At 38.0% G+C, this 18,100-nt stretch overlaps 2 protein-coding genes and 2 pseudogenes across 2 annotated transcripts; 1 reads left to right on the top strand and 3 right to left on the bottom strand.

Moving 5' to 3' along the window:
* Positions 1-172: 172 nt before the first annotated feature.
* LOC110761389 (pentatricopeptide repeat-containing protein At4g32430, mitochondrial pseudogene) lies at positions 173-2,319 on the bottom strand (annotated as a pseudogene).
* Positions 2,320-5,703: 3,384 nt separating this feature from the next.
* On the bottom strand, positions 5,704-6,622 carry LOC110761378 (small ribosomal subunit protein eS30z/eS30y/eS30x). Its single transcript, XM_021963843.2, has 3 exons — positions 6,481-6,622; positions 6,232-6,369; positions 5,704-5,957 (listed from the first exon to the last, which is right to left on the bottom strand). The coding sequence occupies exons 1-3, from the start codon at positions 6,482-6,484 to the stop codon at positions 5,911-5,913; spliced, it is 189 nt and encodes a 62-aa protein (XP_021819535.1). The 5' UTR covers positions 6,485-6,622; the 3' UTR covers positions 5,704-5,910.
* A 3,133-nt stretch (positions 6,623-9,755) lies between these two features.
* Positions 9,756-12,922, top strand: LOC110761377 (lysine histidine transporter-like 8). Its single transcript, XM_021963842.2, has 5 exons — positions 9,756-10,289; positions 10,510-10,646; positions 10,742-11,166; positions 11,899-12,030; positions 12,139-12,922. Exons 1-5 carry the CDS (start codon positions 9,847-9,849, stop codon positions 12,622-12,624), a joined length of 1,623 nt encoding a protein of 540 aa, XP_021819534.2. The 5' UTR covers positions 9,756-9,846; the 3' UTR covers positions 12,625-12,922.
* A 2,141-nt stretch (positions 12,923-15,063) lies between these two features.
* On the bottom strand, positions 15,064-16,780 carry LOC110761376 (ubiquitin-conjugating enzyme E2 32 pseudogene; annotated as a pseudogene).
* Between the last annotated feature and the right edge of the window lie 1,320 nt (positions 16,781-18,100).

Here is an 18,100-nt window from a genome sequence, read left to right as displayed (position 1 = left end):
TGATTAGATATAGGATTGCAAGACTTCATCCACTGACTTTATTAGATTTTCTAATATTCAAAACCCCAAACAACCTGATTCCTAGTATTTGAGGCAAATATTCAGAAAGTAATATGATTTGTTAGGCGCGGGCGGATTGTTATGGAAGTTTTACATGTACAGATTCAAGCCTTCAAAGTGAGGGCCTTGAGAAGGAGTCCATTTTCAGTGATTTTGTCTCCCACATGTTCTCTCTCAAAATCTTCATCTCTAATCCTATTTTGCCATTTTACATATCTCCCCAGACTGTGGGTGGAATGTACCACATGATGAAAACCCATGCAGATACAGGGAACCATCAGCATCACCAGTATCCACCCAACTATATCCCACTTCCTTTCTCACTCCTTTATCTCTCATCCATTTCCCAACTTTTGCTATCATTTCCCAGTCCCCTTTCTCAGCATACAAGTTGGACATCAACAAAAAAGAACCCGATTCCATTGGTTCCAATCTCATCAATGTATCGGCTACTCTCTCCGCCATCTCCACATTCCCATGGATCCTGCAAGCCCCAAGCAGGCTTTGCAACAATGAAAACCCTGGCTGTCCTGGGATCTAACTCATCAATTCCTCTGCTTCCTCCAATTTCCCTGCACGTCCCAACATGTCCACCATACTTGAATAATGTTGAGGAGATGGTTCAATATGATAGTCTTTCACCATTGAATGAAAGAGGTGACGGCCCATCTCCACCATTCCATTTCTGCTGCATGCTGCTAGTATAGAAAGAAATGTGATTGAATCAGGTCTTACCCCTTCTCTCTGCATCTCCTTGAACAATTCTATCACTGAGTCAATTGTCTCCATGCCCAGCATATGCAGATATTATTGCAGTCCAAGCAAACTGACTTTTATGAGGCGTCTCACTGAAAACTCTTTTGGACTCACAAATGCTTCCTCGCTTTGCATACATATCAAGAAGAGCACCTGCGATAATTGGGCCAGTCACTAATCCAAGTTTGATCAAGGAAGAGTGGCATCATTGGCCATATTTCAGAGAAATATCCTGAGCATCACCAATTGCACTCAAGACACTACCAAATGTGTAATTGTTTGGCTTCGACTCCATAGTTGCTACCAAGAATGTTTTTAGTGCATCTTGACACAGCCCGTTCTGAGCATACCCTGAAATCAAAGCATTCCACGATATGATTTCTCTGCAGTTTAACACCTCAAAAACTTTGATGGAGTCAGGCATGGACTCGAACTTTGCATACATGGTGATCAAGCTGTTGCAAACATCATGCTTTGATAAAAAGCCAGTCTTTATGCAAAACCCATGAATCATTTCACCTTCCTCCACCAACTTCCTAATTGATATAGCATGGATTAGTCCAATAAATGTAACATCATTTGGATATACACCATCCAATCTCATCTCATTAAATAGAGAGATGGCATCTTCTTCGTCTATAGAAATCATAGTTGTCCAAGACACTACGTTGCGATCATTCATGCACTGAAAGACTAATTTTACATCTTCAATAACCTCACACTTTGAATATGTCGAGATCAATACATTACAAACTGAAACATGACTTCCATATCCTGATTTAATTGTCAAGCCATATGTATCTGTTTCCCAAGTTCTAAATTCATTTCATGACCACAAGCTGAAACTGCACTAGTAAATGAGAAATGATATAACCCCATCCCTTCTCCCACCATCTCAATAAAGACAAAAAACACCTCAAGCCCATGATTTCCCTCTTGAGAGTAACCTGATAGTAATATTGCATTCCATGAAACCAGATCCTTATTCGCCATTTCATCAAACACGCTCCTAGCTTCTACTAACCGCCTCTACCTCGAATACATACTTATAAGTGCATTTCCAACAACAACTTCACCATCTAAACCAGACTTAAATATAAGAGAATGCAGTTGTAATCCAAATCGAAAATCTTCATGATCTGCACAAAAAGCAAGAATCGTAGTATAAGTCACTGGATAAAAAACAACTCCATTAAAATTCATCTTAAGAGCAAAATTCAATGCACCCTCACTTGTTCGAAACCCCGAAAGAGAATAGTATTCCAAGAAACTATATCAGTATAACACAGTCTAAAAGATAAGTAAGGGACCATCAAACTGTCCAGCTTTGGTGTACATTCTCATCAAAGAAACCGTAGTATACGAAGCAAACCCAGAAGAAACTGCAAACCCGGTGAATTTGGCATCCGGGTTTGGGGTCCCCTTGACAACAAGGGTAATGGTAACTTCATCGATGTTATGAGACAAATGTAGTTGAAGTTGCTTACAGAACATGTCAAGGGCTCTAAGGGTAACGGTAACTTCATCGTGTTCGTTTCTCTGTCTCTTCATTTCACTCGCGCACCACATTCCTCTGCGAGTGCAAGCTTTGTCTGTCTTCATTTGGAACAAAAAGTAGGCGCCCAGACCCTGCCAGGCCGCCTAGAACCGCCCAGGCCACCTAGGCGCCTCCTAGAATCGCTCAGGCCGTCTAGACCAGCCCAGGCCGCCTAGACCAGCCCAGGCCGCCTAGATCCGCCCAGGCGCCGCCGAACTCCCTTATAGCATCAGAGTTGTTATCTTAGTGGAGATTTCAATAGCTGAATGACATTTGATGGTTTTTGTAGAGAGAGTCCAATCCAATCCAATCAATGCAGCAGTCAAAACGAAAGAAAAAAAAAATCGAAGCTGGAGTTGAGAGAGAGAAGCGAAATGGCTGTGACTACGAGTGCAAGCTTCGCGTTCGTTTTTTAATATATTTAAAGAGTATAGCCGCTCGGCTATACCTTGGAAATAATATATTTAAATAGTATAGCCGCGCGGCTACTATTTAAATATACAATTTTGTCATGTTATTTTAAAATACCACTTTAGCTAATTTGAATAGAGTTTTTTCTTCAATTATTTTTTTTATACCAGTGATATTAGGGAATGAGAATTTAAATTATTTCCAATACCTCCCATTCTAATGATTTCCAGCTATTAGTCCATTAGGCAAGAATTAAAAATGGATTTTCTTTATAAGAAATAATATGAGTTAAACCCATAAATACAACAACAAAAAATAGGAATCCACCAACATTTTGGGGATAAAAGAATCTTGAATCATGCTAGCTGTAGAATGTAATAATATAAACAAGGCAGAATGCCCAATTCGCACTAGCACTCGTCTTTTATTCTAGGCAAGTACTACTACTAAGAAGTCAGAATTGTAACTACTAAGAAGAATACCTGCACGACCATTTGCAGAAGATGCATGCAAGTAATTGAGCTTGAAATCATATACAATTCTGTCAGATTATTTTAGGGTTTAGGGCTAAAATACCACTTTAGCTAATTAGGATAGAATTATTTCTTCAATTTTTTTTTTTTTATACCAGTGATATTGGGGAATGAGAATTAAATTCTTTCTGATACCTCTCATTCTAATGATTTCCAGCTATTAATCTATTAGGCAAGAATTAAAAATGGATTTTATTTATAAGAAATAATACGAGTTAAACCCATAAATACAACAACAAAAAATAGGGATCCACCAACAAAAAATATATAAGCATACAAAAATTGAATAAAATAGCTAGAGAGAGAGAGACCTGGAAAGAAATGTGGTTATCCTTAGGGTTAATCTGGGTGATCTTCTTGGGGCATTTATCAGGGTCTTTAGATTGGAGAAGATGTATAACAATGCCATAATTGAATAGCCTATGATTCAAATGTCACATAATTAACCAAAAACCAAATTAATACTCAATATTTATAATGTTTCAAAAACAGAGTAAACCAATTCAATAAAAATGAAGGGTGGTTGTTGTTGGTTTTCCAAGTTTTTAAGAATTATACCATGCACCATTAAAGTCAAAGGAGCCAGGCCTCCTAATTGGGAAGAACCCAAGAACACTCTGGTAGAAATCAAGGGATTTCTCAACTGATCTGCACACACCAATGAGATGTGATTCAAGGACTTCATATTCAGCATGCTTTCTTTCATCATTTCATGACACTCTATTTCTCAACTTGGAAAATATTACGTGCAATAAGCAAATAGAGAGAACTGGATTGAAGGCTACATATTCGGGTTTAAAATAAATAGAGTTGAGAGGAGAAAATGGCGGAATGTTGCATATATATATGGCATGGGTTTTCTGTCTTTTTCTTCTCAGGCGACAGCCTGACAGGTCAGGTTTCAGATGGTGAGATATCTATTACACGTAGGTTCCACGTTACGTTGGTGACTCCATTACTCGTTTCTTCTGCTGACACGTAAGGTCCTTCTGATTCCGAAGACCTTTTACTCCAACCAAGTTGCAGTTGCAGAGATTAATATCCTTTTTCACAGGTCAAACTAGTTTTAAGAAGGAAGAATCTAGAGCGACTGATAGCCAATAAGCCCATCTCTGATTCTGAAGTATCGTAGAGAGTACAAGGCAGAGACCAAGTCATGGCCGAGTCTCCCGCTGTCTTCATTTGGAAAAAAAAAAAAAGGACACGACCAGCCCTGGCTCCCAGACCCGCCTAGACCCGACAAGGCCGCCTAGTCACCGCCTAGATCCGCCCGGACCGCCTAGGCGCCACCTAGATCCTCCCAGGCCGCCCAGATCCGCCCAGGCCGCCTAACTACGAGTTCGAGTCTCTATCCGTGGCTACCATAGCGTCCAATTTACGTATGTTTCTGATTTTGCAATTTTTTTTGATTGTTTAATGGAAAGACGATTATTAGAGAGTTTCTTCTAAGGATTTTAAGATTTTATAGCATCAGAGTTGTTATCTTAGGGGAGATTTCAATAGCTGAATGACATTTGTGGTTTTCATAGAGAGAGTCCAATCCAATCCAATCAATGCAACAGCCGAAACGAAAGAAAAAAAATCGAAGCTTGAGTTGAGAGAGAGAGAGAGGCTCAAGACAGAATCTGTGCAAGCTTGGTGTTTAAAACGTATAGCCGGGTGGCTATTCCTTTAAAATAATATATTTAAAGAGTATAGCCGTGCGGCTATACCTTTAAAATAATTATTTAATGCGTACAGCCGACGGCGGTACCTTCAAAATAATATATTTTACAAGTATAGCCGTCCGGCGATACTCTTAAAATATTCGAATATATTTTAATAGTATAGCCGCTCGGCTAGACTCTTTAAATTATACTGCTAATTCATCAATCACTTGTGTAATCTTTAACTACAAATGCTTACGAAAAATTCCAAGGTCTTGACACGAAGCATCCCAAAGCAAATGGCATAAAAAATAAATGTAACCCCAAAAGCTCTGTATATTTATACGAAAAGGCCGAAAGCCATATCTTAATATTTACAGGATGGTTGTAATAAGTACTGAAAAAGTAGTTCGTCACCTGATATGCTTTGTCAAATGAGGATTTGAGATCTTTTTTTCTTCTTCAATTACATACCCTCGGGCTTCAATCTTGGGTGGTAAGCAGGGAATGAATTTGGGATCTTTCTTGTAGAAAGTTGTAAATTGCAGAGTTGGTGAACTTTTAAGGGCAAGGACCTTTCCATTTCACTGTTGACTCACTCTCACGCACTCGCACTTTTTCTTCTCATATCAAATTAGTAGACTATCATGCCAATTAAGAATGAAGAAATCTGGAATTAGAGATTTAGTTCATTTACCATTATGATCCAACTCTAACTTCGCAGAAATTTAAGTCAAATCAACAGCCATGCCAACAATAATTTGAAACAAGAAACCCAGAAACAAAATCACATTACTGATAATTCAAATAGAGCACAAATTCCAAAAAATACTTCCAAATCTCTCTACGAACTACCAAACCAGCATTTGGGGGTCTTGAATTGATAATGACATAATGATAAAAAGAAATAAAAATAAAGCCTTTCTCTTAATCTACGAATTGCTTCTCATCTTCTCAAAAGCTTTGTCTACTTCTCAGACGAGTTGGGTCCCCTCTTCTTGCCGAAGCCAACCACTGCAACAACAATCACACATCACACAAGGCATTGCATCAGAAATCCGAACATGGGTTTCTCATAAAACATGAATTCCTAAAGACCCATTTAAAATCAATTCAAAACTCACTAAAATTGTTTAAATTGCATCAAAATCCAAATGCAGGTTTCTCAAAAATCATAAATTTCTCAAAACCCATTTAAAGAACCAACAATAATCACCAACTAAGTTAGTGTCAGGAAGTTAAAAAGGCTCAAAATACTGGTAAGGAAATCATGAAGCGGTGGTATTACCAGCGGTGACGAATCGGCGGTTGTATTGCATGCGCTTGTGGGCGCGTCCACGGGGCTTCTTCTTCTTATCTTGCTTAGCCACTTTGGGAGTTTGGCCTCTCACCTTACCAGCACGAGCCAAAGATCCATGAACCTTTCCTGAAAATTAAAATAAATACATATATATTAATTAAAAAATAGAACGAAAAATACAGTGAATCAAATGAAGCGCAAAGTGTGAGATGCGGGGCAGAGAGGAATTAAGCTCACCCATGGCTTCTTACTAAGAGCTTGAAAGAGCTTTGGGGTGGTGTTTGTATTTGCAGACGAGATCGCGAAAATGAGAGAGCTTGAAGAAAACAAGAAAACGGCACGGCGGTAAAGAGGCGAGCGCTAGGGTTTTTGTTGCTGCGTTTTTAGGGATAGATTTGTGTAATTACATATTGATCCTTGTGTTTCTAATGTCGGTGTCCTTTTAGGCGGGTCAAAATGGGTAAAGGCCCAAGTGTAAATGTACTTGCCCATTTATAATTTTGGGTCTGATAGCCCATTTATATGGATGGGGGAAAAATAAACGCTATAATAGAATTAACCCAGTTTCATAAAGTGCATACCCAGCTGCTTGGGCCTTTTGGACTCTTTGTGGGGCCAATTTTAACGTGATTGATAATATTATGCGTCGGTGTGACAATCACACTGGAAAATTCTTCAAATTCACAACAAACTTGAGAAGATATAATACCAAAACGAGCTAACTTATCAAAGCGAGCTGCATCTTGTTTCAGATGGTTGTTGTTGACTTCAAATTTCAATGTCGAGTTCGTAGGAAAAATTATTTTATAATGAAATAATCAAATCATAAACCGATCTTATTTCTAAATGCAACGTGAGTAATGTTTTTAGGGAGAAGCGAAAACTAATTGAATATTTGTTTCGAGAAATGGCGGGTTTGTTGTGCCCGCTAGAGGCCAAGATTGATTTGTCGCGGAGGTTATGCATCTTATCCTATTAATTATGGGGCAAATAAAGTAATGGATGGAGACTATGGATTGCTAAATAAGAGCAATTAAATGTGATTTTTCATGAAAAATCACTACATAATTATATGTAAGCTTACATAGTGATAACTATTTATGTATTTCTTAATTTTGTTTTTTTCTTTGGAAAATAATTTTTTATCATTATTTTATTTTCATTCCTAAAGTCGCATGAAATGATTAATTGATGATATATGTTAAGGGGTAGATGGCCGCTATTTTGACTTGAGGTGGTGATTATCAATGGCTGTATTATTTCAATTTCTATCATCAAATTTCTAGAAATTCAAAAGTTTGAATCGAAGGGAAAGATTGTCCAATTATTATTATTGTATAAACACTACTTTTTTCTCCCCTCCAAATGATGTAGAGAAAGTGCACACTTTGATCCAAAATTCAACACTCGCCCATTGAAAAATTTCATCGCTGCTGCTTGCAGCAAATATTTCTAATGAAATGTGATATTTTTATGCTAATCCCATATTTTGTCAAGCTAGAAAGAAAAGTATCACATTTGATATTAAGCAACCAAAAAAAGAGTGTGTTCTAAAGCAATAGCAAATTAGTTAGAGTGTCAAACTCACACATAGCTCAAGGTGAATTCCCTTATTATCCATAAATCAAGTTTATATCATAAGACGAAAAGTTCACTCAGTTTACAATACATACTGGCAAAATTCAATTTGTTGAAATCTTGTTATTCGTATCTAAATCTTATCATTTTATTTTAGTATAACGTATCATTTTAAAAAGTAACACGATAGTTATGTGAGTGAACAATAATAATTAAGTCATTTGCATTGGAGTTGTCCAGTAATGTAATCTCATTTCCTTAATCTCTCTGATGGCTGGCTGGTCTAAGCCAAAAAAGTGACCAGGAGACTTTTATTTATTTCTCACTTTCATTTTTGGGGTTCTAAGAAAGTCCAAATCCAATGCCAAAAGAACACTAATATTGACCGCTATGCTCATCTTTGAGAGCAACTTGCAATCCCTTTTCTGCCTTTTTTTTTTTTTTATTTTAATTTTTATATTTCCAAAATATCCACATGCTAGAATGGTCGTCTGAAACTCAATGCTTCTAGAATTAAATAGTAACCGTTTGTCGTCTTTGGCGCTTTTTGCCTCAGGAGTAATACGTTGACCAAATCATACTCAATATTAGGAGTGGCAATTTTTGATACAACTCGTTATACGACTCAAAATTCGTATGGATAAAACACAATACGAATTTGCACGATTAAAAAACGGGTCATTTTCCAGTCAACTCGCCAATAACTCGTTTATAAACGAGTGGGTTTCAGATCAACCTTCCAACCCGCTAAAACACATGTTTAACCCATTTATTAAACGGATCAACTTGCCAACCCACTAAAATACCTATGTAACCCGCCAACCCGATAAAATATCTATGTAACATGTCAACCCAACACCTGTTTACCCGTTTATTAAATGGGTCAATCCACTAACCCGCTAAAATACCTACATAACCCGCCAACCCATTTCTTTGTGTTTTTTCTTCATTTTCTTTATTTTATTTTTAATTTTTTTAATTTCTCATTCTCACTCTTTATATATAGAGAGAGGCAAAATGCAATAATTATTTTATATAAAAAATGTAATTACTTGATTATTTTATACAAAATTTAGATTTATTTATTTATTTTTTATTTGCTACCACTTAGTGGGTCAACCTGACATGACCCGAAACCCGCACGGGAAATAAATAGGTCAACTCGAAAATGACACGTTTATTAAACGGGTTGGGTTTGGGTTTAGCATTCTTGACACGTATATAATCCTAACACGACATGATCCATTGCCAGCCCTACTCAATATGAACTTATGCAAATTATATATCTTAATCTATAAATTTTTAAGCAAGAGATATTTTACTGTAATCTAATCATAACTACTTGATTTGTTGGGGGTTGTGAAGCCCCGTTTGATTAGTATATTGTGTGGTTGGTTTCTTGGGGTTTATCCCCTTACTTCATCAAAAAACAATAATATTAACTACTAGAGCGGGATTTGAATTCGGGAGTGGAGAGCACATCTGTTTTAGCAAACTTGACTAAGCTTATATCTGTCTTTATTTTTTATTTTTTATTAATACAAGTGATAGTCTATAAACTATGGAGGAGGGGTTCTCACAACTCACCATTTAAAAAAAAATATATATCTTAATCTACAATCTATGCAAAAACAAAGGACCTCAAATTCTTGCATAAGATATATTATATTTTTTTACATGTAAAATATTCAAACGCATAAAGCAAGACAAACAGGCAGCCAAAATTGCCCGTCAAACAAATGCTTTAATTATTTTCCAACCAATTTTCTGCCTCTCTCTCTTATGGTCATACAAAGCAGTCTAAAACGAACCAAGTCTTATTAGTCATTACACACCTTTCTGTAGACTCTACAGCAGTTTGAGAACAAGACCCACCAAGCTATTTCCTTGCACCTACTTAAATCTTTACACCACTATATATACATGCTGCTATGTGGGTTTTCTAACCAAGACACACAGAGCAGCAGAGGGAGCTGGCTAACTAGAGAGCAAAGGGGCAACAAAAAATAGCGAGAAAAGCTCAAGATGAGTACGGAAGTAAATGAGATTAGCTCAGCTCCTATAACACCAAGGCCAGCAACTGTGGCACCAAAGCCTTCAGTGGCACCACAGGCGCAAGTGTCTTGTCCTCCTTCTCAGTACAACTCACCATCTTTGTCCAGATCACCCCTTCTTGATGGAGCCTCAGACCAGCAACCTGGAGCTGAAGGTGCAGTTGTGGCTAAGGTCCCCAAGACCCCTTTGGCAATTAGAACCCCAAGGATGTCTTTGACCCCAAGGTTCATCACTCCTTTGGGTAGCCCTGTGAGGAAGGCTCTCAAGATGACCAGGCTTGACCCTCAGGATGCTTGGCTTCCCATCACTGAGTCTAGAAATGGCAACAAGTACTATGCTGCTTTTCACACACTGTGTTCTGGGATTGGTATCCAGGCCTTGGTGCTTCCTGTGGCTTTCACAGTTCTTGGATGGTAAGCCCCCCCAAAACCTGGAATTCATTTTCGAATTTATAATGTTGTCAGACTATCAATCTCACTAAGTAATAATTGAGACAAAGAGTTTGACAACATAACACTTCAGACTGTTTGGCGAGATAGGTGTTTTTAAGTCATTTCAGCACCTACAAATTTGCCTATTATGTGGTTGCTAATAGTTTTATGGTTCTTTTTTCTCTTTTGTGACTGATTGCAGGGCATGGGGTGTAATTCTATTGACTCTAGGATTCATATGGCAGCTTTACACTCTATGGCTACTGGTTCATCTCCATGAGAATGTAGAAACTGGGATGCGTTACAGCAGATACATGCAACTCTTTAGTCTCACCTATGGTAATAAGATTATGACTGTGATTATTTTTATTAAGTTTTTCTATTTCAAATTTCTGGACAGGAACTAATGGTACAAAATGGCTATGTTATTGTAGGTGACAAAATTGCAAATTGGCTAGGCCTGTTCCCAATCATGTATCTGTCTGGTGGAACCTGTGTGGCTCTGATAGTCATTGGTGGATCAACTTCCAAGCTATTCTACGAAATTGTGTGTCCTACATGCACTGCCAAGCCATTAACAACAGTTGAGTGGTTCTTGGTTTATACAACTGCAGCTGTGGTGCTGTCTATGCTGCCTAACTTGAACTCCATAGCTGGTGTCTCCTTGATTGGTGCCATCACTGCAGTTGGGTACTGTACCTTGATTTGGGTGATCTCTGTAGCAGAAGGGAGGCTTCCTGGTGTTTCTTATGATCCTATTAGAGCTGACACTCAGATTGCAAGGGTGTTTGGTGTGCTAAATGCAATTGGGATAATTGCTTTTTCCTTCAGAGGCCACAATCTTATCCTTGAGATTCAGGTAATTGATAATTTCCATCTGGGTAATTATTTAATTATTTTTTACCATAGCATAAATTGGTTTTTGTTTTTTTTTTTTCCAACTCCCAATGCTTGGCCTATGAGAACCTGCAAACTAGGACAAAGAATATCAATTTTTATTGTTTTTGAAGTCAGTGATTGACACCTAACAAATTAAATGTGCACTACAAGTCTATGCATGCTTTTCTTTAGGAAAAGCATATTTCCTAACAATAAGTCTAAGTCCTCCTCCTCCTTGCTTAGGAAGCCAGGCCAGAATGTGAGACTTCATATTGCTTTCACAAATACAAAGTGACAATTTTGACCACTTGAACATCTTCCTATGAACAAGAAGCTAACTGTCAAAGATTAGAAAGTAACAGGTTGCTTTTTTTTTTTTTTTTTTGGGTCAATAAAATAACAGGTTGCTTAGGCACTGTCCTTGATGCGGTACAACTATTCCAATAGTTTTAGTTTTCCTAGCTGAATATTTAATTACACCCACCATGACCAATTATGACTTTTCTATTAGCTTTATCAGTCCATCAAAATAAAAAATAAAAAATAAATCAAAATAGTGGGGGGGGGTGGGGGCTCAAGCATCACTTATCATGATCATCACCATCACCTAGGTTGGAACTTTGTGAATATTATTCAATCATAGACTTAACCTTTTTCATTTTTTTGGTACAATCATAGACTTAACTTTGTGAATTAATGGTGTGTGTTGCAGGCCACCATGCCTTCCAGTGAGAAACATCCCTCACATGTGCCAATGTGGAGAGGAGTTAAAGTGTCCTACACACTCATTGCAGTATGCTTGTTTCCCCTTGCAATTGGAGGCTACTGGGCCTATGGTCACTTGGTAAGCAACCCTAATCATTAATAATCAAACAAAACCCTAAACTTGAATTATAAGCTCAATTAAAGATTTTAATACTTAATTTAATTTTGTTTTTGTTCTGATTTACAGATACCACCAAATGGAGGGATGCTTCCAGCTCTTTACGAATACCATTCAAAAGATGTGTCACAATCCCTTTTGGGGCTCACAAGCTTGTTTGTGGTGATAAATGCAGTGTGCTCATTCCAAATCTATGCCATGCCAATGTTTGATGACACAGAGTCAAAATACACCAGCAGAATGAAGAAGCCAGTGCCATGGTGGCTGAGGTGCATTAATAGGGCCATGTTTGGCTATGGGTGCTTCTTTGTAGCTGTGGCAATTCCATTTTTGGGAAGTGTGGCTGGTTTGATTGGAGGCATATCACTGCCTGTGACATTAGCATACCCTTGCTTCATGTGGATCAAGATTAACAAGCCTAAGAAGTATAGCCCAATGTGGTGTCTCAATTATTTTCTTGGGGTTTTTGGGATGCTTCTGAGTGGCTTCCTGATGGCAGCTGGTTTGTATGTTGTCATTGATACTGGTATTAAAGTCCAATTCTTCAAGCCGTGAATGAGGCAATTACCACCAAAAAAAGGAAACGTTGGGGGAGTAATCTGAGGATAAGGGTGAATTTTACAGGTATTAATTTGTTTTATTGTTCATTTGTGAAGCAAAAAAAAAAAAATGGTGTTTACAGTTGTAGTTTGCTGCCTGCTTTGCTGCTGCTGAGTTTCGAAGGAAAAGATAACACAATTATATATATAATCTCTTTTGTTCTTTTTGGGCTTGGAAATGTTGTAGTTGACATTCTAGAATCTTTAGGTGTGTGTAATATCAGTTTAAGTAAAATCTTCATGTTGAAGCTTCATATACTTGTCAATCTCTCTCTCTCTCTCTCTCTCTCTCTCTCTCTCTCTCTCTCTCTCTCTCATAATGATGGCAAAATATCCAAAAGGAAGTGACGATGCCATCAACAATGAACCACCCTCTAGGCTGCCACTCTAATCAAATAAAAGGAAAAGGATCACACTAATAAGTTGGTTAGTTGAAACTTCAAAGAACTAATAACAATGCGGCCAATTGAAATATCTCCCCTTAGGATGTGGACTTATGCAATTATTCAAAGAAATGAGATTTTTGGCAAACTTTGGCAGTCTTGATTGATTGCCTCATTGCCGACTGGCAAGGCAAGTCTTTTGTTCTCTAAAATCAACTCCCTCCTTCATCATTTACCCCAAAAGTCTCATGAAATGAAACTGAAACGTGACGGCAAAGGCACAATATCAAGGCCAAACAGGGCAACTTGTTAGTTAGCAAGTATGCCATGCTTTTATTATTCAACAAGCTTTATTCAGTCTCATAAGGTGGCTCAAATTCAATGTTCACATGATGACCCTGACCCATGCTTCAACTGGTGTGGTGTGGACGCACAGAAACTTCATGCTCTACGCTTTTGTCATTTGCTCACAGAATAAATATTAGGTGAGGAGGGAGGGTATAATTTTCAAGTACTTGATGGTACGATACCATTGTCAAATTATGGTAGATGAATTGTATACTTTTATTCACCCAACCAATACTTAAAAGTAAAAACCTTTGAAGGGTGGAGGCGATTGAATGAATTTTTAAGCACCAGATGCTTTGAAGTCATGACTTTCAAAGTATAACCTATTGCACGTTCATATTATAACATGTGAATTAATAATTACAAACAAAACTTGCAGCGTGTTATATGATATTTATGAATCTCATTGTTGATCATATCTTAGAGAAAATTCTACCAACGTAGATGGATCACCTTTTTTCTGTTTCAAATCAGGAAGAAATTGAGGAGCTCGTGAGAATCGGGTGCATAGCCAACAGGTATCAAGAAGTTTGGATTTTGCAGATTTAAGCCTATGTTATTTTTAAAAAAATTACACGTAACGAGGATAACACTATTTTGCTATCCTCAGCCAGTAACACAATGACACGTAAAAAAGTTATCGTATGTATCATTGCTTTATTGTTCGGAGATAGCAAAAAGTGATATCCCCTTTACAATGACATAAGGTGAAATCACCGCCAATTTTGTTCGCTTTTATTGATATATATATTTATCTTCGAATGTTGTGACATATATGTAGGAATCTATGTTGAAGGCTGAGCTTCGCAACATGGAAAAAAAAACGCAGAAGAGGGAAAGAGTATATATGACCTACCTAAAAAATGTAATCTTAAAGCTTCTTGAACAGGCATGTTAAGGAGCGAAGCTTTTCCCTTTTTATTATAGACTGATGTAACAATCAAAGTCGTCTGCCCTTTTTCATATTCAACGGCAATCACCTAGTGAGACATGTTTATACAAGTAATATTGGAATGTCGTCTGATTGCTTTTATTACTCAAATAGGTGAAGCGGAGGCTCTGTTACCTGTGGTTTTCCTGGATTGTCAATTGCAATTTCTAATTTATGCACACTTTACATACTAATGCAGATGCAGGAATGGCAACAAGCGTACCGAGCATCCGGAGATGTACCTCCTGGACCGAGCGAGTGATGCTTCAGGATCAGCGACTTGTCTTTTCTCAATATTCTTATTTTCGTAATCGTAACCACAGAAGTGAAGATTGTAGACAATTTTTTGCACAGAAACTAGCTGCTCCAGGTAACCAACTGCTTGCCTCCAGATTCAAAGGTGGAGGTGCGATCATAGTAAATCTTGTATTCTTTTGTAACGTCGAACTATTGTTTATCGACAATGTCCAGAAAATGTAAACTACGACAGCCATTATACGTAGAGTGTAACAAAAGAAAAGCACAGGCGTGATTTTGGAGATTATGTTTGCAGGCAGATGATGATGGTCCCTTTTTTTCAATGAATATTCGGTCTCCCTACGCGCGATATTACTAATTTTATTTGACTAAAAAAGTAGCAGACATGATATTTGAGTATTCATTGCCCAAAGATTTTTCTACTTGGATCCATCGAAATAAGGCCTTGTGTATTCATTAACTAGAAGCAGAGAGGTTTTAACTTTGATATGAAAGAAGAATAAACAAGAATATTCATTAAACTATAATGCACATTTTCAATTTCAATTTACTACTACAGCTACAGGACAGAAGCTACGCTGCAGACATTATCACCTCAGTTCATCACTCTTGGTCGTGTTCGCAGCCGTCTAGTTTTGCTTTCTTCACCAAAAAAGTTTTAGCCAAGAAGGACGTAAAAGCTTGTGGCCTTCGTCGGAGAAGGCATTCATAGAATCCAAAATTCCTACCCCCTTGGAATTGTTAGCATGAAATGTATTCCCACTGACGATATTGCCGCCGTTGACGACATAGATGCCGCCTGTCCCGTTGGAGGCCTGTGAGGGGCTCAGGTGGGGAACAGGAACAGGTGGTGACTTGCTTAGCAGATATTTATGAATATCATCAATTAACTTCTGACGTTCAGAAGTGCCATATTTTGGGGCTGCTGCACGAGATTTGATGGCCAGATCACGCCTTTCTTCCTTATTGTATTCTACTGAACCCAATTCACCATCTGGATAGGTGGGCATTTCATCGATAAGTGCATATAAAGCATCTCGCACCCCCCATGATGGCTGCCAATCATTCAGTCGCCTTATCCTGATCTTGTTGTGGGTTTTGAAGCGACCATTTTCCGTCAAAAGCGTGAATGAAGGAGGCTTGGATGGGTACTCCTTCGGAAACTGCATCCGCCCATGATAAATCCCACCCTCGAATTCAGTTCCACTAGCGCCTCTGATTCCAAATTGCCATTCATATGGGTTCCGCTCGAGCGTGCGGCAGTAAAAATCGTCGGAGGGATTGGATTGAATCGCTCTATACTCCTCTAAAAGGTACAGCCTCAGCTCTTCGACCTGACGCTTGACTGGATTGTAGGGATTGTAGGGTATGGATTCAATCTCACGAATCCGCTTCATCGCTTGGTAGCGATCCAATGCCATTTGATTTTGTTCGATCTGCGTCGATCCAACTCGAACGTCGGAGGGTTTGGATTCAAACTCACGAATCCGCTTCGTCGCTGGGTAGCGATCCAATTCCCTTTGATTTTGTTCCATCTGCGTCGATCCGACTCGATCGTCAGAGGGTTTGGATTCAATCTCACAATACTCGTCTAGAATCCGCTTCATCGCTGGGTAGCGATCCAATTCCATTTGATTTTGTTCCATCTGCGTCGATCCGACTTGATCCACCACAACCAACGCTTCCGGTTAACAAAACTTTAAATATATACTTCTCAAAATACGAGGAAAGAGAGCCGGCGGTGTTTAATTATTCTCAAAGGAAAGAGAGCCGGCAGTGTTTAATTTCATAGGTCTTGTCAAATATGCAGATCTTGCTGCTGTTTCTTCAGAGCAAATTCAGAAGCTTAGATGGATTTGAAGTTCAAGGCTCCCACAACTTACAGTGACAGAGAAGAAGAGGCAAAGCTGTAACTGTTTGAGAGTTGGACAGAACTAGTGTAGATATGTCTATTTGTCTGCGAAAGAACTGAACAAGGGAAATCGAGCATGAGATGAAAGCGGAAGGGTAGAGAGTGCAAGAAAGCCAAGTCGAGAAGCGGAGATTGCAGAATGGGAGAGTGCGGCGCCAAAGAGAAGAAAACGTGAAAAGATATAGGGTTAGTCTAGGGTTTAGGATGGGAGAGTGGGGAGCCGTGTCTTGACCGTGTCCAGTGCGGCACACACAAAAGGGGTTTCGAACCCCTACCACCTTCATTTCTCTCTAACAAATTATCCACCATGCTACAGACAACTTTGTAATTATATGCTATGCCTATTGATATTTATAATGTTTTTTTTTTCTATCTCTTTTGTTTTTCATTCTTTTCCGTATCTCTCTCTATTTTCTTTCTTTTCCTTCTCTCTTCTCTCTAGTATAATCATAAAAAATCGCCTTAATTCATTTTTAAAAAAACCCAATAAACAACAAATAATATAATCATAAAAAAGTTTAAATTGAAAGCTTCATCATCTTACAAAGTTTATGTTCATATCAATCTCACAAAAATAAATAAGTACAGAGCTTAATCAAAATAAGCACAAATAAGCTTCAAACCAAAATCGATTGCATACTCATAATCTTGGCTTCAATGCTTATTTCATTTCATAACATGTGATTACATACATAAGCTTGTTAATGCATGCATAAGCTTATCTCTTTTTTCTTTCTTTTCCTTCTCTCTTCTCTCTCTCTTTTTTTCTTTCTTGTCCTCCTCTCTTCTCTCCTGTCTCTCTCTCTCTCTTTTTTCTTTCTTTTCCTTATATTTTCTCTCCTCTCTCTATTTTTTTTTTCTTTAAATTTTTTCAGTTGTGAGTTTTGTAACATGCATGTTATTATTTATGAAATTTAATCATGGGTAGTCAAAGTTTATAGTTCTTTGTACAAAGCGATGTTGCTTTATTAGTTGCTACCACTTTTATAGTTCTTTGGGTAGTCAAAGTTTATAGTTCTTTGTACAAAGCTTCATCATCTCACTATACTCCTCTAGAATCCGCTTCATCGCTGGGTAGCGATCCAATTGCATTTGATTTTGTTTGATATGCGTCGATCCGACTTGATCCACCACAACCATCTCTTCCGGTTAACAAAACTTCAAATATATACTTCTCAAAATACGAGGAAAGACACAATATCAAGGCCAAATAGGGTAACTTGTTAGTTAGCAAGTATGCCATGCTTTTATTATTCAACAAGCTTTATTCAGTCTCAGAAGGTGGCTCAAATTCAATGTTCACATGATGACCTTGACCCATGCTTCAACTGGTGTGGTGTGGACGCACAGAAACTCCATGCTCTACGCTTTTGTCATTTGCTCACAGAATAAATATTAGGTGAGGAGGGAGGGTATAATTTTCAAGTACTTGATGGTACGATACCATTGTCAAATGATGGTAGATGAATTGTATACTTTTATTCAACCAACCAATACTTAAAAGTAAAAACCTTTGAAGGGTGGAGGCGATTGAATGAATTTTTAAGCACCATATGCTTTGAAGTCATGACTTTTAAAGTGTAACTATTGCGCGTTCATA

Source organism: Prunus avium, chromosome 7 (assembly GCF_965620075.1).
Source record: "Prunus avium chromosome 7, drPruAviu1.hap1.1, whole genome shotgun sequence".
NCBI classification, from domain to species: Eukaryota; Viridiplantae; Streptophyta; class Magnoliopsida; order Rosales; family Rosaceae; genus Prunus; species Prunus avium.
This window is presented reverse-complemented; position numbering and strand designations above follow the sequence as displayed.